Source organism: Heterodontus francisci, chromosome 1, assembly GCF_036365525.1.
Source record: "Heterodontus francisci isolate sHetFra1 chromosome 1, sHetFra1.hap1, whole genome shotgun sequence".
NCBI classification, from domain to species: Eukaryota; Metazoa; Chordata; class Chondrichthyes; order Heterodontiformes; family Heterodontidae; genus Heterodontus; species Heterodontus francisci.
This window is the reverse complement of record NC_090371.1, coordinates 253,390,058-253,417,229: the sequence shown is the minus strand read 5'-3', so window position 1 is coordinate 253,417,229 and position 27,172 is coordinate 253,390,058. Positions and strand designations below refer to the sequence as shown.

The following is a 27,172-nucleotide window of genomic DNA, read 5'->3' as shown; positions in this document are numbered from 1 at the left end:
GACGTCTGGTGGTTGTGAAAGGCGATACATAAATTCAAGTCTTTTCTTTTGCAATAAAATGAGGGATAAGCTGCCCAAATTCCCTTTCCTCACAGAGCTTCAAATCTACCATATTTTTTTTTAATCTAACCATCTCCTCTTGACATTCAATGGCAATACCATCACTGAATCCCCCACCATCAACATCCTAGACCAGCCATATAAATACTGTGGCTACAAGAGCAGGTCAGAGGCTGGGAATTCTGCAGCGAGTAACTCAACTCCTGACCGCCCCCCCCCCCCAATGCCTGTCCACCATCTACAAGTCACAAGTCAGTAGTGTGATGGAATACTCTCCACTTGCCTGGAGAGGACAGCTCTAACAGCACTCATGAAGCTGGACACCATCCAGGACAAAACAGACTGCTTGATTGGCACCCCATCCACCACCTTCAAGATTCACTCCCTCCATCACTGATGCACAGTGGCAGCAGTGCGCATCATCTACAAGATGCACTGTGGCAACTTGCCAAGGTGCCTTCCAAACCCATGACCTCTACCACCTAGAAAGACAAAGGCAGCAGATGCATGGGAACACCACTACCTGCAGGTTCTCGTCGAAGCCACATACTATCCTGTCTTGGAAATACATTCATGTTCCTTCACAGTTGCTGGGCGGCACAGTTGAGCAGTGGTTAGCACCGCAGCCTCACAGCTCCAGCGACCCGGATTCAGTTCTGGGTACCGCCTGTGCGGAGTTTGCAAGTTCTCCCTGTGACCGCGTGGGTTTCCGCTGGGTGCTCCGGTTTCCTCCCACAGCCAAAGACTTGAAGGTTGATAAGTAAATTGGCCATTGTAAATTGCCCATAGTGTAGGTAGGTGGTAGGAGAATGGTGGGGATATAATAGGGAATATGGGATTAATGTAGGATTAGTACAAATGGGTGGCTGTTGGTCGGCACAGACTCGGTGGGCCGAAGGGCCTGTTTCAGTACTGTATGTCTAAATAAATAAAATCATGGCACTCCCTTCCTAACAGCATTGTGGGTGTACCTACAACCCATGGACTGCACTGGCTCAAGAAGGCAGCTCACCATCACTTTCTCAAGGGCAATTACAGATATGCAGAAATGCTGGCCTAGCCAGTGATGCTCACATCCCATGAACAAGTAATCCAGAGCCCAAGTTAATGCTCTGGGGACATGGGTTCAAATCCCACCATGGCAGAGGGTGAAATTTGAATTCAATTAATAAATCAAGAATTAAAAGCTAGTCTAATTGTGACCATGAAACCATTGTTGATTGTTGTAAAAACCCATCTGGTTCACTAATGTCCTTTAGGGAAGGAAATCTGCAATCCTTATCTGGTCTGGCCTACATGTGACTTCAGACCCACAGCAATGTGGTTGACTAAATGCCCTCAGAAATGGCCTAGCAAGTCATTCAGTTCAAGGGCAATTAGGGACGGGCAACAAAGGCTGGCTTTGCCAGCGACGCCCACATCCTATGACAAAAAACAAATTGAAAATTTAGCATACAATGGCAACAATAAAGTATTTAAAACTATTGATATTTTATATCAAACCAGACAAATTGCAACAACCCAAAACTTCTTTAGCATGATAGCCCTTGAATCCACAGCAAATCTAGTTTTATTACTGTTAAGAACATACACGAATCTCCATCTCAAATTTGAACATCTGTTCTCTTCCCTAACCTTTCCTATATAACATATTTTAAAGGAATACTACATTGATAAAATAACCTACACATTGATATACATCACAGAAGTAAAGCATAACATGAGTTTTTTGTCTTCAATCTCCTGTGAAGATAGTACCCTGTGTTGCCATAATAATAAAAGCAAAATACTGCAGATGCGGGGGGAAATCTAAAATAAAAACAGAAAGTGCTGGAAATACTCAGCAGGTCAGGCAGCATCTGTGGAGGGCATCAGAACAGTTCTGATGAAAGGTCACAGATCTGAAACGTTAACTCTGCTTCTCTCTCCACAGATGCACCTGCTGAGCATTTCCAGCACTTCTTGTTTTTATTACCCTGTATTACCATTTCTACATTTTTAAAATTTAAGAACACTTTTTCTTCAATCTTATCTGGACTTAAATCATTTGCATCACATGATTTCTTCTCAGGATAAACTTTAAAAATCAGTAATTTTTACACAACAAACACTAACATTTTAATCCATCTCCCCCACTTACTATTAAGGCTCTTTGGTTCGAGCGGAACAGTTTGTCGGACAGGCAGTTTTCTTCCTCTCAGTGGAGTTGTTACACATCCTACTGGCGGTTCGGGTTGAACATGTTGTCCGCTGGGCCGTCACTTCCGATAATGAATCCGTTAAAAATAAATAAATCTGATTAAAGTCAGGAGATATTTCAGAAGATGGCGGAAGTTCAGGATGAGGCGGATGAGAGAAGCCCACTATTAAAGCCGGAGACCGGCAGGTGAGTAACCAGAGGCGGCACAGAAACTGTAGGTAAACGGGCAGCAGCCAGAACTGACGGCCATTCAGAATTGATTTACCAAATTTCACTTAGGTTTGCTGTTTTTTAATCTTAAATATCAACACACACTTGACAAAAAAAAACAGAAAATGGTAATACAAAGCAGCATCTGAAAGAGAAAAGATCGATTTGTTATGATAACCCCTGAAAAATTCCCCGCCCAACTAAGTTTGTTAACACCGTGCGTACCATCTTTTCCCCCCTCCCCAATTAGAACCTACGGCTTTGGCCAAACTTTTGGTCACCTGTGCTAATATCTCCTTATGTGGCTCAGTTTTAAATGTTGTCTGATAAAGCTCCTGCAAAATGCTTTGGGTGGTTTTCCTATGTTAAAGTTGCAGTATAAATGTTGTTGTGCAATGAATTGTCCCAACATCACGTGAGTTATGCAAAAGTCCCAGAAGTCAAAATAGAAGGGTCACTGACCCGAAACGTTAACTCTGCTTCTCTTTCCACAGATGCTGCCAGACCTGCTGAGTGAATCCAGCATTTCTTGTTTTTGTTGTAATAGGTGTTTGCTGACAAAATATGAATGGCCACACTTCAGAAGTAATTCATTGGCTGTGAAATATTTTGTGATAGCTGAAGGATATGAAAGGTGCTATATTAATACAAGGCCTTTTGTGGGTGGATCATAGTAAAAACAAGTCATATGTCTTAAAGGATAGTTTTTGATGTAAAGAACAGTCACATTTGAAATGTTAGCCATCTGTCATTCTCAGGTGCTGACTGATTTGCTCTGGAACTGATTTTTTTTTCGTCCTTCTATCTGTGAGGAGACACCACAACTTTTAGCAGTTTCTGGAAAGGATAACCACCATTTCTCCCGGTCAGAAATCTTGTTCAGCAATTGTTAGCAGATTTCGGTTATAGTCACACAAAAAACGGTTGTTAGTCCTCCGAGTCTGGGTGGTTTTATAAAGGCAAGCTTTAATGTATATTGACTAATAACAGTATTTTTTATATGACCGTTCCACAGTATTCTGTTAAATGCCAAGCAATTAATGCAACCTGTCTCCTACAAGTTGATCAGACTTGTAATCTTCACGTGTCACTGTTAAGGTGAATGAATGCCACCTGTCCCAAGAGCACTCTAACTATTAGAGACAGAAAGGCCCATTATTGTCATGTTCAGCTACCTTGGGTTGCACTTATGCACAACAGTATGTGGAAGTGCATGTTTGCAGAGGCCATGCATTGAGGTGTTTACCCCACTTCTAATCTTTCTGCCTTCATCTCTGTTCTACAGGCTTTGTTTGTCATACTTTAAATGCATGGGCCAGGTAGCATTCCAGGCTTTCATAATTCTGACTACCTTAACAGTATCTCAATACTGCGGTTTTCAGTTTCTTAGCAACTGCCCCTTTATCTCAGTTACTGGTTCACATGGCTCAGCTCGTTTGGTTCACACTGAAAAAGCTTCCTCTTTTCTCCACATTCGCTCACTGGCTAAAATGTTAAAACAAAGCCTGCCTGGACACCTTTGCCATTTCAACCACTTTAAAATATTCTAAGAATTGATATACAACACCAGAATAATTTCTAAATTGAGGAAGGGCATGGTTTTCTGGGTTGTGTATGCATGATTGTATAGCACTGTCTGTTCTTTTTCATCAGTGCAAAAGTGTGCTAATTTTTTTATTCATTCTCGGGATATCAGCATTGCTGGCAAGGCCGGCATTTATTGGCCATTCCAAATTGCCCTAAGAAGATGGTGGTAGGCCATCTTCTTGAACCACTGTAGTCCATGTTGTATTTTTCATAGCGGTTTGATACAACTGAGTAGTTTTCTGGACCACTTCAGAAGGCAGGGCAGTTAAGAGTCAACGACTTTCTGGATTTAATGTGCCTTACTTTCAAATGATCTTTCAAATTATCCTTTACATTCTGAATAGGTTTTATTTTGAAATGCCTGATTAGACACTCCAGCTGAGGGGCTGTTCACAAGTATTTACAATTTATATAAATTTATATATTGTTACGGCAAAGTGCTTTGTTGAATGATTTTCTTTAATCCACTGGCGGGAGATATGAATTTATATTTTTTTAAAGACATTTTATAAAGACCAGCCAAAAGGATAACTTTGTTGGCAGCTTAAAATGGCTACCTAATTTGCAACACTTTATCCTACATGGCAATGTTGTGAGGAGAAAGACAAAATGTCTGCTCATATCCCAGCAAGAACCAAGGCCCTGGAAGTTTAGGGGAACTGCTTGTTCCTTTTCTTTTTAGCAAGAGAGAAATACTGCTAACTGCTATGCTTGAATGACTGAGTGACTGTCATGTGACAAGCCCCTCCCCATCTGTGGTTTTACACTTGTGTCTTTCTGCAGAGGGAGGAGAAGCAACTGGACTCTGACACTTGCAGACTCAAGTGGCGGTCTCTCTCTCCATTCCAGCTTAAAAGCTTTCAAATCCTGTCTGTTGGCTGACCACCTTTGCATACTCTGGCTATAATCAGAAACCCCGTTGGAGAAAATCATCCGCATCACAGTCTCCAAGAGACCCACCGAACCAGTCATCTACCTCTTCAAACAAAAAACCTCAGGGCCACTAAATTCAGCTAGAAGCCAGCTGAATCACCAAACGCCACTTTTTTTCCATGGACTCTAACTCAACCAATCTACCTTTCCCCACTCTGTAACCTATTTGTGTGTGTGAGAATGAAAGTTGGCACGTTGTTTGTTATTTTTATTAGTTCAGTTTAGATACAGTAAAATTAACCACTTTCTTTGTTCAACTCAAGAAAACCTGTCCGATTGGTTCTTGTTATGATCATAGCAAGTAAGTAATCAAACATCTACTGAATTGGCCGGTACGTCCACTTTAAGAAAGAATTAAACCTGTTGTGGTCAAACTCCTCATTTGACCGTAACAATATATATAAAAATCTTAATTTTTCAATTGTAATGCTTAAAATTAATGGGTTACTGTGATTGCGACAATTTACAAACCAAGGCAATGTCTTCACACTCAACCATAAATGAATGACATGAAAATGTTATTTTAGAAAACTTAATGTGTGATGCTCAATTTAATTGTGTCTTATATTATTAGAACGTACTATGTGCTGCAGCATGAGAACATTACTGCATATTTTGTAAATACTCTTAATGTCTCTGTTGTGCAGCTACCTTTACAAGTCCTGTTTCAGATGTGATGGGTATATTCTGAAAATATTGGGTAATACATATGGTATTCTTAATGCTTTCAGGTTTTGGAATTTTTAATTGAACAGTTACCCTGATTTTGTTTTTCAAATTATCTTGCCTGGAATGAGATAAGTAAAATACAAAGTTTAACTACCCTATCCAGTTTGAAATAATAGACAGCTTTTTGTTTCAGTGGGGATGCTGCCGTTAAGACTAGTTGTTATTGGACCCCTGGATCCACATGGGTTTCATTATCGATAGTTGCAGCAGTAAAGTTTAAATATGTGCTCAACATATTTTATTTAGGATTGGTTAATTTAAGGTTGAAGCTTATTTTGAAAGTTTTGTTTAGGGTGAGGCTTGTAACCGCTGCACAGAAAACAATTTACTTGATGGTCTTTCCTGGAACTAGTATTTGTAAATTGATAGACTTGCGGCTTGTTGAAAATAAGGTGAGGATGCCCAGGCTTTCATTCTTGTGCAACTGGAGGAAACCCACGCGGTCACGGAGAGAACTTGCAAACTCTGCACAGGCAGTACCCAGAACCGAACCTGGGTTGCTGGAGCTGTGAGGCTGCGGTGCTCGCCATTGTGCCGCCCTGTGACTGCGTGGGTTTCCTGTGGGTGCTCCGGTTTCCTCCCACATGCCAAAGACTTGCGGGTTGATAGGTAAATTGGCCATTGTAAAAATAGCTCCTAGTGTAGGTAGATGGGAGGAGAATTGACGGAAGGTGGGGATGTGTGAGGGAAAATGGGATTAATGTAGGATTAGTATAAATGGGTGGTTGATATACGGCACGGACTCGGTGGGCCGAAGGGCCTGTTTCGGTGCTGTATCTCTATGACTCTCTCTGATTTCCCATTCACAGAACCATTTCCCTGCCACGCTGACAAAACTATCCCTTCCTTGGCACCCATCTTTCCCAACTTCATTGCCCCCTCTACTGTGGCTGAATTTTATGCTCATTTATCACTCATGCTGATAGGATTTCCAAGGGATAGGCAGTTTACTGAACAGCACCTCCTCCTGTGTCCTTTGTTTCCCTCTCCCCTTATCTCCCTTTCCCTTCTGTCCCCTTGTCACCTCCTTCCCTCTCCCAACTCCTTTCCCCATAGCTAGCTCCTTTCTCTCTCCTCATCCTTCCACCCTCCCCTGCAACTTCTCCCCTCCCCACCTGCCTCTCATCCCTTCTCTTCATCTTGTCTCCCTTCTTCCTGCCTTACAGCCTGTATTTTTCTCTCCTCCCCATCCTACACCCTCCCCTTGCTTTCCTTCTCCCTCCTCCCCTTTTCTTCCTCCCCTCCATCCACCTATGCTTCCCTACTTCCCTTCTCTCCCCTCCTGTCATCTTCCTCCTCCCCTTCCACCTTCGTATCCATCCCCTTCCCTTCATTCTTCTCTTCCTATTTTTTCTTTCACCTTTCTACCTGTCTGAATCCCCTCCTACCGCTCTCTTCTTTCTCTGTCATCCTCTCTATCCTTTCTTCCTCTCTCCATCATCCTACTCCCCTCCTCCAATTCTTTTCTTCCCCTTCTCTCATCACCTCACTATCACTTCTCCCTCCCCTCTCCCTATTTACCTCCAATTATTTCCTCTGCCCGGTAACCCTTTTTGACTTGAATAATGCCCAGTCTTTTGACTCTCCTTACGCTGTGCCATAAGAGATTGACTAGTAATCTAACAAGTATTCAGGATAATAAAAGGAACAGAAGAAAATACCCCACAGTACAAAACAAATCAGAAGAGAAAGGTTGATTTGCATGTTGGATTTATTTGCAATTTATCGGTTTGAGAGTTTTGAACATTATCATAGTACAGTGCAGTCAGCAATAGTTAACCACAGTTCTGTCATCTGTTAGACCCACTGTAATGCAGATGCACTCCCTAGGTAAAATCATTTTGTAACCAGGAGTAATTTTACTACATCATAGTTTGCTCAGTACTCAAAACAATCTAGTACAGTTTGAGTATAATTCTGAAAAGTTTTCAAGGAACAAAAAAAGAGTATGTATCTAAAGGAGTCAAGTTGAAAACATGTATAATATTGTGGGTCATATATAAAGATGAAATCCACGAATGAGTACTTATCCACCAATGAGGCAGCAATGCGAAGAACAGCCCTCTCCAATCTTCCAGGCTGCAAAATTCAAAAAGAGCAAATAGGAAATGCAAGGACATGTAAGGCTGAAATGTCAGGGCTTGGGACTGTATGTATCCCAAGGGCTGCAGTTTGGAACACCTGTCTAAAGTGTTCTATTCCAGAAAGCCAGTTAGTGAAGCATAGAACTGCAGCCAATTTTAACACATTTTTATATTTATTTTAGAGTTACACATTGCAAGCATACACATCTTGACCCAACAACGGATTTAGTTGGTATATATTTTCAGGGGCTCAAGTGAATCTCTAGTTAATGCCTAACACATTTTTTATTCTTTCATTGGTTGTGAGCATTGCTGACAAGGCCAGCATTTGTTGCCCATCTGTAACTGCCCTTGAGAAGGTGGTGGTGAGCTGCATTCATGAATTGTTGCAGTCCATCTGGTATAGGGACACTCACAGTGCTGTTAGGGAGTTCCAGGTTTTTGATCCACCGATGGTGAAGGAATGGCGATATAGTTCCAAGATGGCATGGTGTGTGACTTTGAGGGGAACTTGCAGGTGATGGTGTTGCCGTGCATCTGCTGCCCTGGTCCTTGTAGGTGGTAGAGGTTGTGGGTTTGAAAGGTGCCGTCAAAGGAGCTTTAGTGAGTTGCTGCAGTGCATCTTGTATATGCCACTGTGTGCTGGTGATGGAGGGAGTGAATGTTTAAGGCGGTGGAAGGGGTGCCAATCAAGCGGGCAGCTTTATCCTGGATGGGGTTGAGCTTCTTGAGCGTTGTTGGAGCTCAAGTCATCCAGGCAAGCGGAGAGTATTCTATCACGTGTCTTGTAGTTGGTCAACGGGTTTGGGAAGTCAGGATGTGAGATACATGCTGTCTCTGACCTGCTTTTGTAGCCATAGTATATAAGGTTCTGGTCAGTGGTAACCCCCAGGATGTTGGTGGGGGATTCAGTGATGGTAATGCTGTTGAATATCAAGGGGAGATGGTAAGATTCTCTCTTGTCGGGGATGGTGATTGCCTGGCACGAATCAGCTCAAACACAGGCAAGGAAACCTCCTGATAACCACCTACTGCCCCCCTTCAGCTGATGAATCAGTACTCCTCCATGTTGAACTGCAGTTGGAGGAAGCATTGAGTGGGGCAAGGGCACAGAATGTACTCTGGGTGGGGGACTTCAATGTCCATCACCAAGAGTGGCTCAGTGGCGCCACTACTGGCTGAGCTGGCCGAGTCTGAAAAGACGGCTGCTAGATAGGGTCTGCGGCAGGTGGTGAGGGAACCACAAGAGGGAAAAATATACTTGACCTCGTCCTCTCCAATCTTCCTGCCACAGATGCATCTGTCCATGACAGTATTGGTAGGAGTGACCATCGCATAGTCCTGGTGGAGACAAAGTTCTGTCTTCACATTGAGGATACTATCCATCATGTTGTGTGGCATGACCACCGTGCTAAATGGGATAGATTTCAAACAGATCTAGCAACTCAAAACTGGGCATCCATGAGGCGCTGTGAGCCATCTGCAGCAGCAGAATTGTACGCAACCGCAATCTGTAACTTCGTGACCCGGCATATCCCCCACTCTAGCATTCCCATCAAGTCGATGGACCAACCCTGGTTTAATGAAGAGTGCAGGTGGGCATGTCAGGAGCAGCACCAGACATACCTCAAAATGAGGTGTCAACCTGGTGAAGCTACAACCCAGGACTATTTGCATGCCAAACAGCATAAGCAGCATGCGATAGATCAAAATAAGCAATCCCATAACCGACGGATCAGATCTAAGTTCTGCTGTCCTGCCACATCCAGTTGTGAATGGCGCTGGACAATTAAACCACTAACTGGAGGAGGTGGCTCCACAAATATCCCCTTCCTCAATGATGGGAGAGCCCAGCACATCAGTGCAAAAGATAAAGCTGAAGCATTTGCAACAATTTTCAGCCAGAAGTGCCAAGTGGATGATCCATCTCGGCCCTCTCCTGAAGTCCCCAGCATCACAGATGCCAGTCTTTAGCTAATTCGATTCACTCCACGTGATATCAAGAAATGACTGAAGGTACTGGATACTACAAAGGCTATGGGCCCTGACAACATTCCGACAATAGTACTGAAGACTTGTGCTCCAGAACTTGCCGCACCCCTGGCCAAGATATTCCAGTACAGCTACAACACTGGCATCTACCCGGCCATGTGGAAAATTTCCCAGGTACGTCCTGTACACAAAAAGCAGGACAAGTCCAACCCGGCCAATTACCGCCCCATCATTCTACTCCAGATCATCAGTAAAGTGATGGAAGGTATCATGGACAGTGCTATCAAGCGGCACTTCCTTAGCAATAACCTGCTCAGTGATGCTCTGTTTGGGTTTACCAGGGCCACTCAGCTCCTGACCTCATTACAGGCTTGGTTCAAACATGGACAAAAGAGCTGAACTCAAGGTGAGGTGAGGCGAGAGTGACTGCCCTTTACATCAAGGCAGCATTTGACCGAGTATGGCTTCAAGGAGCCCTAGCAAAACTGGAGTCAATGGGAATCAGGGAAAAATACTATGCTGGTTGGAGTCGTACTTAGCGCAAAGGAAGATGGTTGTGGTTGTTGGAGGTCAGTCATCTCAGCTCCAGGACATCATTGCAGGAGTTCTTCAGGGTAGTGTCCTAGGCCCAACCATCTTCAGCTGCTTCATCAATGACCTTCCTTCAATCATAAGGTCAGAAGTGGGGATGTTCGCTGATGACTGCACAGTGTTCAGCACTATTCGCGACTCCTCATACTGAAGCAGTCAGTGTCCATATGCAGCAAGACCTGGCCAACATCCAGGCTGGGGCTGATAAGTGGCAAGTATCATTCGTGCCGCACAAGTGCCAGGCAATGACTATCTCCAACAAGAGAGAATCTAACCATCTCCCCATGACATTTAATGGCATTACGATTGCTGAATCCCCCACTGTCACTGTCCTGGGCATTACCATTGACCAGAAACTGAACTGGAGTAGCTATATAAATATTGTGGCTACAAGAGCAGGTGAGAGACTAGGAATCCTGCAACGAGAAACTCTCTTCCCGACTCCCCAAAGCCTGTCCACCATCTACAAGGCCCAAGTCAGGAGTGTGATGAAATAATCTCTGTTTGCCTGCATGGGTGCAGCTCCAACAACACTCAAGAAGCTTGACACCATCCAGGACAAAGCAGCCCACTTGATTGACACTCCATCCACAAACATTCGCTCCCTCCACTACTGACGCACAGTGCCAGTTGTGTGTACCATCTACAAGATGCGCTGCAGCAACGCACCAAGACTTCTTCAACAGCATCTTCCAAAACCGCAACCAACTAGAAGGATAAGAGCAGTAAATGCTTGGGAACACCACCACCTGCAAGTTCCCCTCCAAACCACACACCATCCTGTCTTGGAACTATATCGCCGTTTCTTCACTGTCACTGGGTCAAAATCCTGGAACTCCCTTCCTAACAGCACTGTGGGTGTACCTACGGCACATGGACTGTAGTGGTTCAAGAAGGCAGCTCACCACCACCTTCTCAAGGGCGGCACAGTGGCGCAGTGGTTAGCACCACAGCCTCACAGCTCCAGCGACCCGGGTTCAATTCTGGTTACTGCCTGTGTGGAGTTTGCAAGTTCTCCCTGTGTCTGCGTGGGTTTCCTCCGGGTGCTCTGGTTTCCTCCCACATGCCAAAGACTTGCAGGTTGATAGGTAAATTGGCCATTAGCAATTGCCCCTAGTATAGGTAGGTGGTAGGGAAATATAGGGACAGGTGGGGATGGAGTAGGAATATGGAATTAGTGTAGGATTAGTATAAATGGGTGGTTGATGGTCGGCACAGACTCGGTGGGCCGAAGGGCCTGTTTCAGTGCTGTATCTCTAAACTAAACTAAAATTAGGGATAGGCAATAAATGCTGGCATAGCCAGCGATGCCCACATCCCATGAACCAATAAAAAAAATGAATGTTACTTGCCACTTATCAATCCAAGCCTGAAAGTTGTCCAGGTCTTGCAGTGTATGGTCACGGACAGCTTCAGCATCTGAAGAGTCATGAATGGTGCTAAGCACTTGCATTCATCAGCGAACCTCCCCACTTCTGACCTAGTGATGGAGGGAAGGTCATTGATGAAGCAGCTAAATATGGTTGAGTATTCACCGAGGAGAGGGACATGACGGATGTTGAGGTTAGGGACAGATGTTTGATTACTCTAGGTCAAGTCGGCATAAGGAGGGAGGAAGTGTTGGGTATTCTAAAAGGCATTAAGGTGGACAAGTCCCCAGGTCCGGATGGGATCTATCCCAGGTTACTGTGGGAAGCGAGAGAGGAAATAGCTGGGGCCTTAACAGATATCTTTGCAACATCCTTAAACACGGGTGAGGTCCAGGAGGACTGGAGAATTGCTAATGTTGTCCCCTTGTTTAAGAAGGGTAGCAGGGAAAATCCAGGTAATTATAGACCGGTGAGCCTGACGTCAGTGGTAGGGAAGCTGCTGGAGAAGATACTGAGGGATAGGATCTATTCCCATCTGGAAGAAAATGGGCTTATCAGTGATGGGCAACATGGTTTTGTGCAGGGAAGGTCATGTCTTACCAACTTAATAGAATTCTTTGAGGAAGTGACAAAGTTGATTGATGAGGGAAGGGCTGTAGATGTCGTATACATGGACTTCAGTAAGGCGTTTGATAAGGTTCCCCATGGTAGGCTGATGGAGAAAGTGAAGGCGCATGGGGTCCAAGGTGTACTAGCTAGATGGATAAAGAACTGGCTGGGCAACAGGAGACAGAGTAGCAGTGGAAGGGAGTTTCTCAAAATGGAGACGTGTGACCAGTGGTGTTCCACAGGGATCCGTGCTGGGACCACTGTTGTTTGTGATATACATAAATGATTTGGAGGAAAGTATAGGTGGTCTGATTAGCAAGTTTGCAGACGACACTAAGATTGGTGGAGTAGCAGATAGTGAAGGGGACTGTCAGAGAATACAGCAGAGTATAGATAGATTGGAGAGTTGGGCAGGGAAATGGCAGATGGAGTTCAATCAGGGCAAATGCGAGGTGATGCATTTTGGAAGATCCAATTCAAGAGTGAACTATACAGTAAATGGAAAAGTCCTGGGGAAAATTGATGTACAGAGAGATTTGGGTGTTCAGGTCCATTGTTCCCTGAAGGTGGCAACGCAGGTCAATAGAGTGGTCAAGAAGGCATATGGCATGCTTTCCTTCATCGGACGGGGTATTGAGTACAAGAGTTGGCAGGTCATGTTACAGTTGTATAGGACTTTGGTTCGGCCACATTTGGAATACTGCGTGCAGTTCTGGTCGCCACATTACCAAAAGGATGTGGATGCTTTGGAGAGGGTGCAGAGGAGGTTCACCAGGATGTTGCCTGGTATGGAGGGCGCTAGCTATGAAGAGAGGTTGAATAGATTAGGATTATTTTCATTAGAAAGACGGAGGTTGAGGGGGGACCTGATTGAGGTCTACAAAATCATGAGAGGTATAGACAGGGTGGATAGCAAGAAGCTTTTTCCCAGAGTGGGGGATTCAATTACAAGGGGACACGAGTTCAAAGTGAAAGGGGAAAAGTTTAGGGGGGATATGCGTGGAAAGTTCTTTACGCAGAGGGTGGTGGGTGCTTGGAACGCATTGCCAGTGGAGGTGGTAGACGCGGGCACAATAGCGTCTTTTAAGATGTATCTAGACAGATACATGAATGGGCAGGAAGTAAAGAGATACAGACCCTTAGAAAATAGGCGACGGGTTTAGATAGAGGATTTGGATCGGCGTAGGCTTGGAGGGCCGAAGGGCCTGTTCCTGTGCTGTAATTTTCTTTGTTCTTTGAGTCTTAGGACACAACTCTGAAGCATTCCTGCAGCAATGTCTTGGGGCTGAGATGATTGGTTTCCAACAACCACAACCATCTTTCTTTATGCAAGTTATTACTCCAACCAGTGGAGAGTTTTACCCCCTGATTCCCATTGACTTCAACTTTGCCAGGGCTTCTTGATGCCACACTTGGTCAAATGCTGTGTTGATGTCAAGGGCAGTCACTCTCACCCCACCTCTTGAATTCAACTCTTTGTCCATGCTTGGACCAAGGTTGTAATGAGGCTGCGTGGCCCTGGCAGAACCCAAACTGAACATTGGTGAGCAGGTTATTACCATGTAAATGCCTCTTGATAGCACTATTGACGACACTTTCCATCATTTTGCTGATGATCTAGAGTAGACTGATGGGGCTGTAATTGGCCGGATTGGATTTGTCCTGCTTTTTGTGGACAGGCCATACCACATTGTTGGGTGGATGCCAGTGTTGTAGTTGTATAAATACTGTTATAAATACAATTAATGTACAATTAACATAAAGATATGTAATATGCTTGGTTATAAAGTTCATTTCAATGTTTTTAAAATAGCTCCTGATTCTTGTCACATTCCGATTTAAGTATTTCCTACCTTCTAATAATGTGAGCTGCTTGAACTGAATGTTAGCATTCAGCCACAGTATACTCCATTGCGCTCCATGCAGCGTTGTTTTCGCTTTTTGGCAGGTTACTCTTGAGCTCCTATTGAGTATTGTTTATTTTACTCATTCTGCGGAGGCTGCATTTTTCCTTCAACATGCTTGTGAATGACAGTAGCTTTTTAACTGCTTTAATTGGATAAATTCATTTAAAGTTCTTCCCAGCTTGCATTACAGGTGTAAAGTAACAGGCTTAGTTGCTTGATTATTATACTCTAGTCTGCACATCTAGCACATTCAAATGTGTTTTTCATCGAAAATAGTAGTTTAACAGTTAAGCTTTGGTAATTAATCTTGCTCCCCCCGCCAGTTCAGTACTAAATAATAAATACCATGATTCCACTGAGACCCAGTTGTATATTGTCTCTATATAGAAGTGGATTTGGTTAGATTGAAAGCTGTCAGCATGCATGTGGCGACATAGGCAGTTACTTTAAAATGCAATATTACTTTTGATGCAAATTATTTTTCGTTAAAAACACTTTCCTGTTCTGAATAGTGTTTCTTTCACCACCTCCTAGATATCAACAATGTCCAGTGTCCAAATCTCAGGAAAAGGCTGTTTAGTTGGCAGTGAATCTGTCAGCGATCGGTAGGTTGCGTGGTTCGGTATCCTTTTAGTCCAGACGTGTACTTAAAACTCATTAGAAATGGGTCTAGTTTACATCAAAACTGCTTTGCCGTGCAGAGTTTGGGATAAATATATTGCATTGTGACTGCCAATCTAGCTGATTCTGGGTCAGAGGTGGGCACCAACCTGTTGCACCACGGACATTTGACAAAATCTTTGACTCAGCCATGGAGATGGTGGCAGTTAATCTATATATAAATTGGATAGCCAAACTAATGCCATCAAAACACAGTCTGATTTAAAACACATTTCTCCCTATAAATAAAATAGCTAAGTATACAAACATCAATGGAGTGTAGCATAACTTTATGAGCTAGCTAGCAAGCAAAATAGTATGCAAAGCGAATTGCTTTTGTTGACAGAATAGAGCTAGCTACACTATGTCATGGGGTTGTAGATGGACCTTATCGGCTGACCTCTGTGGATTCACACTGTGTCAGGAGTGCAAATTCATCCAATAAACCATGAAATTCAAAGAGAGGATTGTTATTGTGGTTACTGAGGTGAGGCAGGAGAAAAATCAGCAATAGGAAGATGCAACATTTCTCACATTGCTTTTGTCACAAGACAATTTAACCTGTGATAGTCTATGTTTGTGCAACTTCTCCACCTGCTTGTAATATGTGTCTGAAGACAGGGCATCTAGCAAAAAGGCAGTGATCTCCAGATCAGGAGAATTTTATAAGATGGAGCAGATAGTACTTCAAAAGAGTCAGGTAAAACAGAAAAGCAGGGTGGGACAGAGAGATAAATGATAGCGAGCCAAGACTAGTTTATTCATCTTGACAGGCTGTTAAACTAGGTCCTGGAATCTAAAATACAGAAACAGCAGCATCTCTCATGGATAAAATGTCATTTACTCACCAAGGCTAGTGACAAAATTAGATAAACACACTTACAAATAAAGAGCGCTCTTCAGCTCCTCCAATAAGCAATTCTCTTATGTCTATATCTCAGTCTATCACCGTCGATTCCGATTTAGCTCTGGCAAGATAATTAACGAAAAGCTTTTCTGCAAAAGCACGAGCGGCTGTTACTGCATGTATTATTCAGTGACAAAATGTTTAGTCACTATCTGTAAGATTGTACTCTAGACGAACCAATTTATGTCCAAGCCAAATCCCATGCCTGTTATCAAAGGTGCACTTTTATAGTTGTCGTCTTTGGCCTCCTTGTCTCGAGAGACGATGGGTAAGTGCCTGGAGGTGGTCAGTGGTTTGTGAAGCAGCGCCTGGAGTGGCTATAAAGGCCAATTCTAGAGTGACAGACTCTTCCACAGGTGCTGCAGATAAAATTGGTTGTCGGGGCTGTTACACAGTTGGCTCTCCCCTTGCGCTTCTGTCTTTTTTCCTGCCAACAGCTAAGTCTCTTCGACTCACCACGCTTTAGCCCCGCCTTTATGGCTGTCCGCCAGCTCTGGCGATCGCTGGCAACTGACTCCCACAATTTGTGATCAATGTTACAGCACTTCATGTCGCGTTTGCAGACGTCTTTAAAACGGAGACAAGGACGGCCAGTGGGTCTGATACCAGTGACTAGCTCGCTGTACAATGTATCCTTGGGGATCCTGCCATCTTCCATGTGGCTCACATGGCCAAGCCATCTCAAGCGCCGCTGACTCAGTAGTGTGTATAAGCTGGGGATGTTGGCCGTCTGGAGGACTTCTGTGTTGGAGATATGGTCCTGCCACCTGATGCCAAGGATTCTCCGGAGGCAGCGAAGATGGAATGAATTGAGTCGTCGCTCTTGGCTGACATACGTTGTCCAGGCCTCGCTGCCGTAAAACAAGGTACTGAGGACACAGGCTTGATACACTTGGACTTTTGTGTTCCGTGTCAGTGCGCCATTTTCCCACACTCTCTTGGCCAGTCTGGACATAGCAGAGGAAGCCTTTCCCATGCGCTTGTTTAATTCTGCATCTAGAGACAGGTTACTGTTGATAGTTGAGCCTAGGTAGGTGAACTCTTCAACCACTTCCAGAGTGTGGTCGCCGATATTTATGGATGGGGCATTTCTGACGTCCTGTCCCATGATGTTCGTTTTCTTGAGGCTGATGGTTAGGCCAAATTCGTTGCAGGCAGCCACAATCCTGTCGATGAGTCTCTGCAGACACTCTTCTGTGTGGGATGTTAATGCAGCAACGTCAGCAAAGAGGAGTTCCCTGATGAGGACTTTCCGTACTTTGGTCTTTGCTCTTAGACGGGCGAGGTTGAACAACCTGCCATCTGATCTTGTGTGGAGGAAAATTCTTTCTTCTGCAGACTTGAATGCATGTGACAGCAGCAGGGAGAAGAAGATCCCAAACAGTGTAGGTGCGAGAACACAGCCCTGTTTGACACCACTCAGGATAGGAAAGGGGTCTGATGAGGAGCCGCTATGCTGAATTGTGCCTTTCATATTGTCATGGAATGAGGTGATGATACTTAGTAGCATTGGTGGGCATCCAAACTTGTCTAGTAGTCTCAAGAGACCACATTTGCTGACAAGGTCAAAGGCTTTGGTGAGATCAATGAAAGCAACGTAGAGGGGCATCTGTTGTTCACGGTATTTCTCCTGTAGCTGGTGAAGGGAGAACAGCATGTCAATGGTGGATCTCTCTGCTGGAAAGCCACACTGTGCCTCAGGGTAGACACGCTCAGCCAGCTTCTGGAGCCTGTTTAAAGCGACTCGAACGAAGACTTTCCCCACTATGCTGAGCAGGGAGATTCCACGGTAGTTGTTGCAGTCACCGCGGTCACCCTTGTTCTTAGAGAGGGTGATGATATTGGCATCGCGCATGTCCTGTGGTACTGCTCCCTCGTCCCAGCACAAGCAAAGCAGTTCATGCAGTGCTGAGAATATAGCAGGCTTGGCACTCTTGATTATTTCAGGGGTAATGCCGTCCTTCTCAGGGGCTTTTCCGCTGGCTAGAGAATCAATGGCATCACTGAGTTCTGATTTTGTTGGCTGTATGTCCAGCTCATCCATGACTGGCAGAGACTGGGCTGCATTGAGGGCGGTCTCAGTGACAACATTTTCCCTGGAGTACAGTTCTCGGTAGTGTTCCACCCAGCAGTCCATTTGCTTGCGTTGGTCAGTGATTGTGTCCCCTGATTTAGATTTGAGGGGGGCAATCTTCTTGATGGTTGGCCCAAAAGCTCTCTTAATGCCATCATACGTTCCTCTGATATTTCCGGTGTCAGAGGCCAGCTGAATATGACTGCATAGGTGTTGCCAGTAGTCATTTGCGCAGCGCCTGGCTGTTCTTTGTGCAGCGCTTCTGGCTGCTTTAAGTGCTACGGATGTTAACTTGCTGGGCGCTTTCTTGTAGTTCAGCTGTGCAATGCGCTTAGTGGCTATGACAGGTTCCAGCTTTTCAAAGTGAGATTGAAACCAGTCTGCATTCCGCTTCACACGTTTGCCATAGGTGGTCATTGCTGAGTCATAGATGGCGTCTCTGATGTGGGCCCACTTGGTCTCTGCATCCCCTGTGGGAGTGTTTTGGAGGGCTTTTTCAAGTGAATTTAGAAACTTACCTAACAGCTGTGGATGAGAAATTCTGCTAGTGTTGATGCGCGGGCGGCCCTTCTGCTTGAAGTGATGCAGCTTCTTTGGTCTGAGTCTAACCTTGCTGCACACCAGGGAGTGGTCGGTGTCGCAGTCCGCACTGTGGAAGCTGCGTGTGATTTGAACGCTGTTTAAAGCGGCTCGCCTTGTGACGATGAGGTCCAGCTGGTGCCAACAACGTGATCTTGGGTGTCTCCAAGAAACCTGGTGACAGGGTTTAGTGTGAAAGAATGAGTTGGTGATGCAGAGGTTATGATAGGTACACAATTCAAGCAGTCTCTGTCCATTCTCATTCATCCCACCAATGCCATAGCACCCAAGGCAGGAGGGCCATGAGTCATGGTTGGCCCCAACCCTGGCATTAAAGTCCCCCAGCAGAAACAGGTGTTCGGTGTTGGGGATGCTAATTATGATATTATGGAGTTCCTCGTAAAACTGGTATTTAGCTTCAGGTGGGGAGCAGAGTGTTGGAGCATGTATGCTGAGTAGGTGTACTGGACCAGAGGCGGTGAGCAGTCGGATGGACAGTATGCATTCCGAGCCATTTGAAGGTGGCTCTGTCATGCTGAGCAAAGAGTTTCTGATGGCGAAGCCCACTCCATGCTGTCTTGGTTCCTCAGGATCCCTACCCTGCCAGAAGAAGGTGTAGTCTTGCTCTCTTAGAGATCCGCTCGCAGGGAGGCGTGTCTCCTGAAGTGCTGCAATGTCCACATTGAGTCTACTGAGCTCGTTGTTAATGATGGCGGTCTTCCGAGAATCGTTGATATGTGTAAAGTCTTCCGACAGGCCAGGCCACACAGTTCTGACGTTCCAGCTTGCAAAACGAAGGGCTGGTACCTTCTTTCCTTTTTAGGTTGTGCTGTTTGGTGCAGTGTTACAGTCCACTTGTCGGGCAATGACCCTGAGCTGCAAGCACCCATTGAAGCAGGTGGACTGTGGCGGGACAGAACCTTACTGACTGGGGGCTGCCCGGTTTGAGGCGGGCGGTAGCTGTCCAGTGAGATGCGATGACCTCTCCCACCGACAAAGGCAACCCGTGGCGCCCAATCTCTACGCCAATTGAGCTGGACTTCTAACCCTTAACTGCTGCCTTTCGTGTTGATTTGGTCGCTGTGAGGCGACTATGGAGTGACCTCTCCATGGCGCATGCCTGGGCAGATGTATGGAGGTTGTGAGTTGCCCAAGCGTCAAAACCCCTCTGTCGGCCTTCCTGCCGGGGTCCAAATGAGTGCCGAGCGTGACGTTTGGCACCGGTATGGCTGCAGGAACTGCCGGAAACATGCCAAAGGTGACACATGACTGCCTTCGGGGTTCCGCTTCGGATTTTCTGTTAGGGTTTACTCCCTTAGCCTTGGTCTCTCCCGAGACGCCCACAAAGCAGTGGGGTTGTTAGGGCCCCTACACAGGGGTAGGTGGATGCCGGGGGAAGGGGGTGCGAGGAGGAGGAGGAGGGGGTGCGAGGAGGAGGGGTGCGGTGGGAAGGGGTGGAGGGAAGGGGGCTGCAGGGGGTAGGGGAGAGGGGTGCAGGGGAAAGGGGTGCGAGGGGAAGATGGTGCAAGGGGGGAGCTGGGAAGGGGGTGCGAGGGGGGTGAGCTGGGAGCTGGGTGGGGGAGGGGGTGCAGGTAATAAAACATTTCATCAGCTCCCACCATTGTCCCTTTTACAATGATGTACTGCTACTGGGATCGGGATCCGGGAGCCAAGCCGGAGTTGTGGGGAAAGTTTGTGTGGAAACAGCGCGGAGTCGCTGAGTGAGCGGGAGCCACTGCCAGGACCATGTGGCCGCTCTTCCTCCTGATCGCCGCCGTGGACGGGCTCCCCGGACACTTTTAAAGTAATGTAATTATATGATATGGACAACATTGAAATGACATTGGCCACTCAGGTTATCTGTCCTCAAACTGGATAGTAAATGCTGCACTTTGTAGTTACTGATCTTTGACAAACTTGTAAAACATGTCCTTTAATTCAATTTGCAGCAAAAAAGTCAGTTAATGACTGATTCTAACATGGTCATTAAAACATAATAACAATTTACTCTGTCTTCCCCGACAGTTTTTAAAACCCTAAATGCAGCATGGATTTTGTTAAGGAATCGTATACAGTTCATCATAGATTAAGGCTTATTAAAGCTATCTGTCGCATTGTATTTACTACGTATTGTATATGGGTCAGCAGTATCCTGTATTTATAAGAGGCGGTAGTGTAGTGGTAATGTCACTAGACTAGTATACCAGAGGCCAGGCTAATGCTCTGGGGACATGGGTTTGAATCCCACCACAGCAGATGGTGAAATTTGAATTCAATTCATAAATCTGGAATTTAAAAAAAAACTACTCCAATGGTGACCATGAAACCATTGTCGATTGTTGTTAAAAAAAAAAAAATCTGGTTCACTAATGTCCTTTTAAGGAAAGAAATCTGCCGTCCTTACCTGGTCTGGCCTACATGTGACTCCAGACACACAGCAATGTGGTTGCCTCTTAAAATGCCCTCTGAAATGGCCTAACAGGCCACTCAAAGGCAATTAGGGATGGGCAATAAATGCTGGCCCAGCCAGCGACGCCCACATTCCATAAATGAATAATTAAAAACAAAATCATTCAGCCTCATTAACAGTACTCTTGTATTCATGAGAAGCTGACAGTGCTGACTTCTGGATTTTCCTTAGATTATCTTGCCTGTTTTCCCCTTAATACAAGTTCTGGAGCAATGTGATTCCAAATTGATAGCAGCGGAATTGCAGCATTTATATAGAAATAAAAGCCCAGCAACTTTCAACATGCCACTGAGCTTGTGTCCCAAGCGAAAGTAATGCATGCCAGACTGTCTGTCTCTCGCTCGCTCTGTCTCTGGCCCTCGCTCTGTCTCTGGCCCTCGCTCTGTCTCTCTGGCCCTCGCTCTGTCTCTCTGGCCCTCGCTCTGTCTCTCTGGCCCTCGCTCTGTCTCTCTGGCCCTCGCTCTGTCTCTCTGGCCCTCGCTCTGTCTCTCTCTGGCCCTCGCTCTGTCTCTCTCTGGCCCTCGCTCTGTCTCTCTCTGGCCCTCGCTCTGTCTCTCTCTGGCCCTCGCTCTGTCTCTCTCTGGCCCTCGCTCTGTCTCTCTCTGGCCCTCGCTCTGTCTCTCTCTGGCCCTCGCTCTCTCTCTCTCTGGCCCTCGCTCTCTCTCTCTTTCTAACTGCCCCCTCCTCCGTCTACCACCCCTGGCTTCTCTCCCGCCTTCTCTGTCTCTCTGTCCTCACCCCTTCTCTCTAACCGTTGCTGAGGGTTTTCTGGCGGGCTTTTAAAACAAGAACGTAACCCTCTGGAAATCCCCAAATCTGCCCGAAGTTCAGAAACACGTCAGCTGTGAATATGGGAAGGACTGTAATGAGCATTAGATAAAGAGCTGAGCTTAGAAATTCCAATTCAGCCTTGAAGCTGACAGTTGGGATTTTTTTTTTTTAGAGCTGCCCTCGTCAGAAAGATGAAGCCAATGGGAAGTTTCTCATTTCTGAAATTAGTCTCGAACCTCAAATTGTTTTACCATGGACACTGGTGTCCCTGTACAAACACATTAGCGATCACTGTTCTGGGTCCAATTTGCCACTGAACTATAGCACAACCATGATGTAACAGAAACTAGTGTTAACGCAAGCAGTTTAGTTACATTGGGCTGGATTTTATGGGCCCCCCGAGGCGGGGCTGGAGGCGGCGGGTGTGGGGGTTGGGCACGGACGATTAAGGCACTTTATGTCGCCTATTAATGGCCAAATTAAGGCTTCTACCTGCTGCCGTTGAGATGTTACCAGTGGTGTGGGGTTGCCTCCACCACATGGGGAGGGCGCCTTGTAAAACAAAGCAGCCTCCCTGTGGGCTTGTGGGGGTAGGGTCTTTCCTACGTGGGCAATCTGTGGGCCACGGAGGACCCCTGCCTGAACCACCTCACCCCCTGGGAACCCCCCTGTCCCCCCTCCCCACACCAGGGCCTTCCAGACTGGCCGTGCCAACCCCACCTCACCTATCACTGGTCTGAGGTTCCAGCGCTGGGCAGTGGCCACCGCTCCTTGTGGGACTGTTGATACTACTCATGGAGGCGGGATCCCCGTCTTTAATGGGACAGGGATCCCAGCTCGTGAAACTTTTCTGTAAAAAGACCAGAGGATTGCTCCGCGGTGGGGGGGGTGGGGAGCGCGCAGGGAAAGGCTGAGGCAGAGTTCCCCCTGCCTTTTCAGCCTGGTGCTGGGAGCCCTACCTCCTGCACAAAATCCAGCCCATTTAATAGCTCTGCTGAACTTAAAACTTACTGTAAATGCATCTGGATTTTTGAAATTTTTATTTTTCCCCAGTGCTGATTTTTGGTGCCATACTATATTTTTCCAACAGTAACAATAATCTGGCAACTAGAATTTCTTGTGGGAGCGCTACCCAGAAGTTGCGCACAAAATTACGCCCAGTCGTGCACCCATCGTGTCTATATTTCCTGAAAGTCCTATTCACATACGTGAGAACATAAACAAACGAATCAATGGAAACAGTTGGGACTTGATGAAAGCACTGAGCTCACAACATATAGATCCCCTTTTACGTATGAAAATTTCAAGCTGTATAACTAACATTCAGGTAAGTTAGGCGGAGTGGTGTGGAGTTTCTGTTAAGTTGTGCTGTTTTTTTTCAGCGCAATTTGCCAAAATTGGTGAAACTAGTGCAAAAATTGCAAAATTTTAAGCGCAAATTATGTTCAGCACAAATTGTGTTTCCCCAACCTTTTGTGCTAGTTTAATAAACCATGTGCTAGAAGCTGACCTTGCCCACAAATCTGGCTACACGGACAGATGGAATTAATGAGGTTTCCGCTAATTGTTTCTGTTTGCCTGCCTTCAAAGAAGCTCTGAAAATTAAGCTTTTTTTAGGCATAAGGACTCGAATTGACACATTTTAAAGGCTTCTATTAATTTACTGTAAAACTGTACACCAATGTATCTAGTAAATGATTCTGTATAATTTTTTTAAAAGTCATTTTCAGTTTAAAATTTAGTTACTCATGGGTGGTGGATTAGACACACTGATTAAAAATGCTTAATTTTTGTGATAAACCCATTTTCAACTGTATTAATAAAATTGCACCAGGTTACCACGCTTAAATATATCAAGGAATGTTTTAATGCAAATTTTTTGAAAAAAGACTACATTCTAAAATGTTCCCCAATTGCGCTGGTAGGTTGGCAGATTTAGCGTTTGGCAGTACGCAAATACATTTCAGCAGAAATGTGAAAGTAAAAAAGCACTTCGCGAAACTAGTGCAAACTTGAGCACAATTTGTGCCCGGATTGCTGCTTGTACTCTTGGCCAACATGATTAAGAACATGCAATCATGGAAGCTTTTCAGTTTTTAATGTGACTTATGCTGATGCCATAAAAATGGATTCAAAGAATCAGAAAATACAGTGCAGAGCTCAGCAAGGATTTTTTGAAATTGCTCAAAAATAGCAATAAAGCTCCAGAGAAATTACCATTACCTGCTGTGGTTAAAATTCCAATCTTACTTTTGCACCTATTTTGAACCAGCATAATCGCAGGAAATTTGCATGAATGGCTATTCAGCTTGGTGGGGGTGGGGAGGGGGGGTGCGGAGCCATTATTACAAGTTGAAATGCATTTGTGGGTGGGGATCAATGGACAGGTGTAAAAGACCAAGGACATTTGGATATAGCATAACACTTGTGCCCGAGTCTCCTTGATCTTTCACACAGTTAGTTGCTTCAAATCCCAATTACTTGTATCTTTGTTCAATGCACAGGACTTTTCCAGCTTAATGTTACCTGTTGTATAGGCCATATCATGGTGCCAGCAACAGACATTGTAGGGACACGAAGACACAATGGAGGAGAAATTCACTCCTGGAAGTGACTCTACGCAGACGTACGTCGATTCACCAAGGGAGGCAGTGTCATTAGCCACTACCTGTGTGGTTGACACCTCTTTCTTCATTGATATCATTGAAGAACACTGCATGAGCCACACAGGTAGTGGCTTGCATTGCTGTTCCCCTGGTGAATAAATGTAAGTCTGTGTAATGATGCTATGTGAGTGACTTTCTAGAGCATGGCTACCCGACCCAAACCTGACCGGACCCGACGACATGTCGGGGTCGGGTTGCTCTTCTGGGTCCGGCATTCTGGCTCTGGTCGGGCCGGGTGGGACGCACTCTATCAACACCTCTGGTACGTGGCTCCAGTGTTAATGTACTTTTTGAATTGAAAGGTTGATTAGTTACAGTTTTTTTAAAGCTTGTGCAGATCAGCAACAAAGTGAAAAACGAAAGCTAGGTGAACTGATCGGGTCGGGTGCGGGAAAAATGAAAGGACTCTGGCCGGGTCGGGCTCAGGTCGGATGTGGTTCTGTCGGGCTGGTGCCGGGTTTCATTTGCAGACCTGAGCCGGCCTTTACTTTATCCCCCAATTACTCATTGCGATTGGTCTGACAGAGTAGTTTTCCATGTATGTTGAAGTGGAATTTGGTGACCTACTTATAGATCTCCAACCCTCCAGCTACCTCTGTAGGCTCTGGCTTTTACCAAGCTTGCTATCCTGCTATCTGTTCCTGGTACTAGCTGGCACCAGACATCCATTGCAGCTATTGCTGCTGCTATCTTTTATGCCCCTTGTGCATCTCCTCTGTCCATCAAACAACTTCTCTAGCCCTGAAAATTAAATTTTACAAGCCTAGAGTTTCATTCCTTCAGAATTTAGTTAGTGTTGGATTTTTCTTTCTTTTGTTTTTTTAATCTCTTTCTCTATCTCAATCCAATCTTTCCCTTCTAATCATTATTTCACTTTCTGCATGTGATTTAAATCCATATACTTCCTGCTTTATAATTTCTGATTTGCAGTCTGTGTGTCTCAGTGTGAATTCTTCAGTCTGATTGGTTGAAAAGCCTCACTGTTGTTTGCCCTGCTCACAGATGCCACAGATCTCCCATCGAGGGCCCTGTATTGGATCAAATGTCCAATGACAGCAAATCTGTGCTCAAAAGTCTGTGAGCAGCTGTTAGCAGTGTTCCTTCACCACTGACTCCAAAATCTAGGCCATTGTACTTTAAAATATTTATGTTCCTAGTGTGTCTCAAAATTAGGAATTTAAACAGATCTACCAGTATTTGGTGTTTTGGGATCTATACTTTGAATTTCTAACTTTAGCCTGCACTTGAGAACTTTCTATAATGAGGGCCAAATACCTCTGGAAAAAAATTATTGGTAGTTTAGTACCAAGTATTAAAACAAGTTTCATGCTTATAAAGGATACGTAAGAATTTTAAAAACATATTTATGGTAGAAAGAGAACGAGAGCACTTGACAGTTAAAGCTTGTGAACATGGAACTTATCTAAAACGTGTAAGGGCCCTACTACATAATTTATGCACAGTTTTATTTGTTGAGTTATTTGGTTGCTATTGCTCAAATATGTTCCATATTTAAGAGTTATGTAAACTGCTATCTGTATGTGTACTCCATTTAGCGTATGTCTGAATGATGATGATTACACTCTCTTAGTCTGTTTATGCCTTTCCCTCTTGTGCGTGGAACCATCGTTTTGTACTGTGGGGTGGTTTGACCAACATGAGTGAGAAAAATGTGGCAGTAATGACTCTCTGTGCTCTACCCTTGTGATTTGAGAGGTGTCTATCTTATGTATTGCTCTTAATTGTAGTATTCAATTAAGGGTTGAAATTATATTGTAAAAGAGGGGAACTATGCATACATGAACAAATTTGTCTTAAATCCGCTTGCTGGCAGATGGATAGTATTTTTCTTCCGTCCTTCTCCACTTGAACCACATCAAGATGAGGTAGATCTATCGGCAAGTTGCTTTAAGAGAGAATAAGACCTCAAGGAATCTGTTGACTGTTATGTTCTGTGTACAAAGCCTCAATTGCCTAAGTGGTGAAATGAAGCACAAAGATAAACGATGATTCAAAATGATTGGTTTATTTTGCAGTGAAGACACATTGGTTGAGACACGACCGGAAAATCAAAGCCGCTGGAGGTCAATCCGGATCATGTATCTCACTATGTTCCTCAGTAGTATAGGTAGGTATTGCACTCAGAGGTAACTATTGATGCTTAATGTAAGAGCTTCCTTTTAGGCATGAAGCTTAATTGTGACGTAACTGAACTACATTTGAGTTGAATTATTCTTTAACTCCACTCCAGTGGAGCCCTACTCCAGAGATTGAGCACAGAAATCTGGGCTGACACTCCAGTGCAGTACTGAGGGAGTGCTCTACAGTCAGAGGTGCAGTTTTTTGATGAGATGTTCAGCCGATGCCCTGTCTGTTCTCTCGGGTCCCAGGTCAAAATTCCATGGCACTATTTTCAAAGAAGAACAGGGGCGTTATCTCTGGTGTCCTGTCCAATATTTGTCCCTTATTCAACATCACTTAAAAAAAAAAACCTAGTATATCTAGTCATTATCACATTCCTGTTTGTGGGAGGTTACTGTATGCAAATTGGCTGCTGCTTTTCCTACACTACAACAGTGACTACACTCCAAAAGTATTTCATTGGCTGTAAAGTGCTTTGGGACATTTGAGGTTGTTAAAAGTGCTATATAAATGGGTATTTTTAAATCTGTGATCATAGGACAAAAAACGCATTTAAGTATTGTACATTTGTATTCATCCCATCGTTAGTAAATTTCTGCTTTCCAAAATCTATTAAGTTGACACTTTTCAT

General features: G+C 44.9%; 1 protein-coding gene across 2 annotated transcripts in view; it reads left to right on the top strand.

Moving 5' to 3' along the window:
• The first annotated feature begins 2,250 nt into the window (after nucleotides 1-2,250).
• mfsd8 (major facilitator superfamily domain containing 8) overlaps nucleotides 2,251-27,172 on the top strand; it is a 110,635-nt gene continuing 85,713 nt past the window's right edge. For both annotated transcript variants that reach the window (XR_010976028.1, XM_068042933.1), the window contains exons 1-2: nucleotides 2,251-2,446; nucleotides 26,436-26,527. Coding sequence is in view for 1 of the 2 variants with exons in the window: in XM_068042933.1 (XP_067899034.1) it covers nucleotides 2,385-2,446; nucleotides 26,436-26,527 (154 nt within the window). In the remaining variant the exon portion in view is untranslated. The remainder of the gene's footprint in view (nucleotides 2,447-26,435; nucleotides 26,528-27,172) is intronic.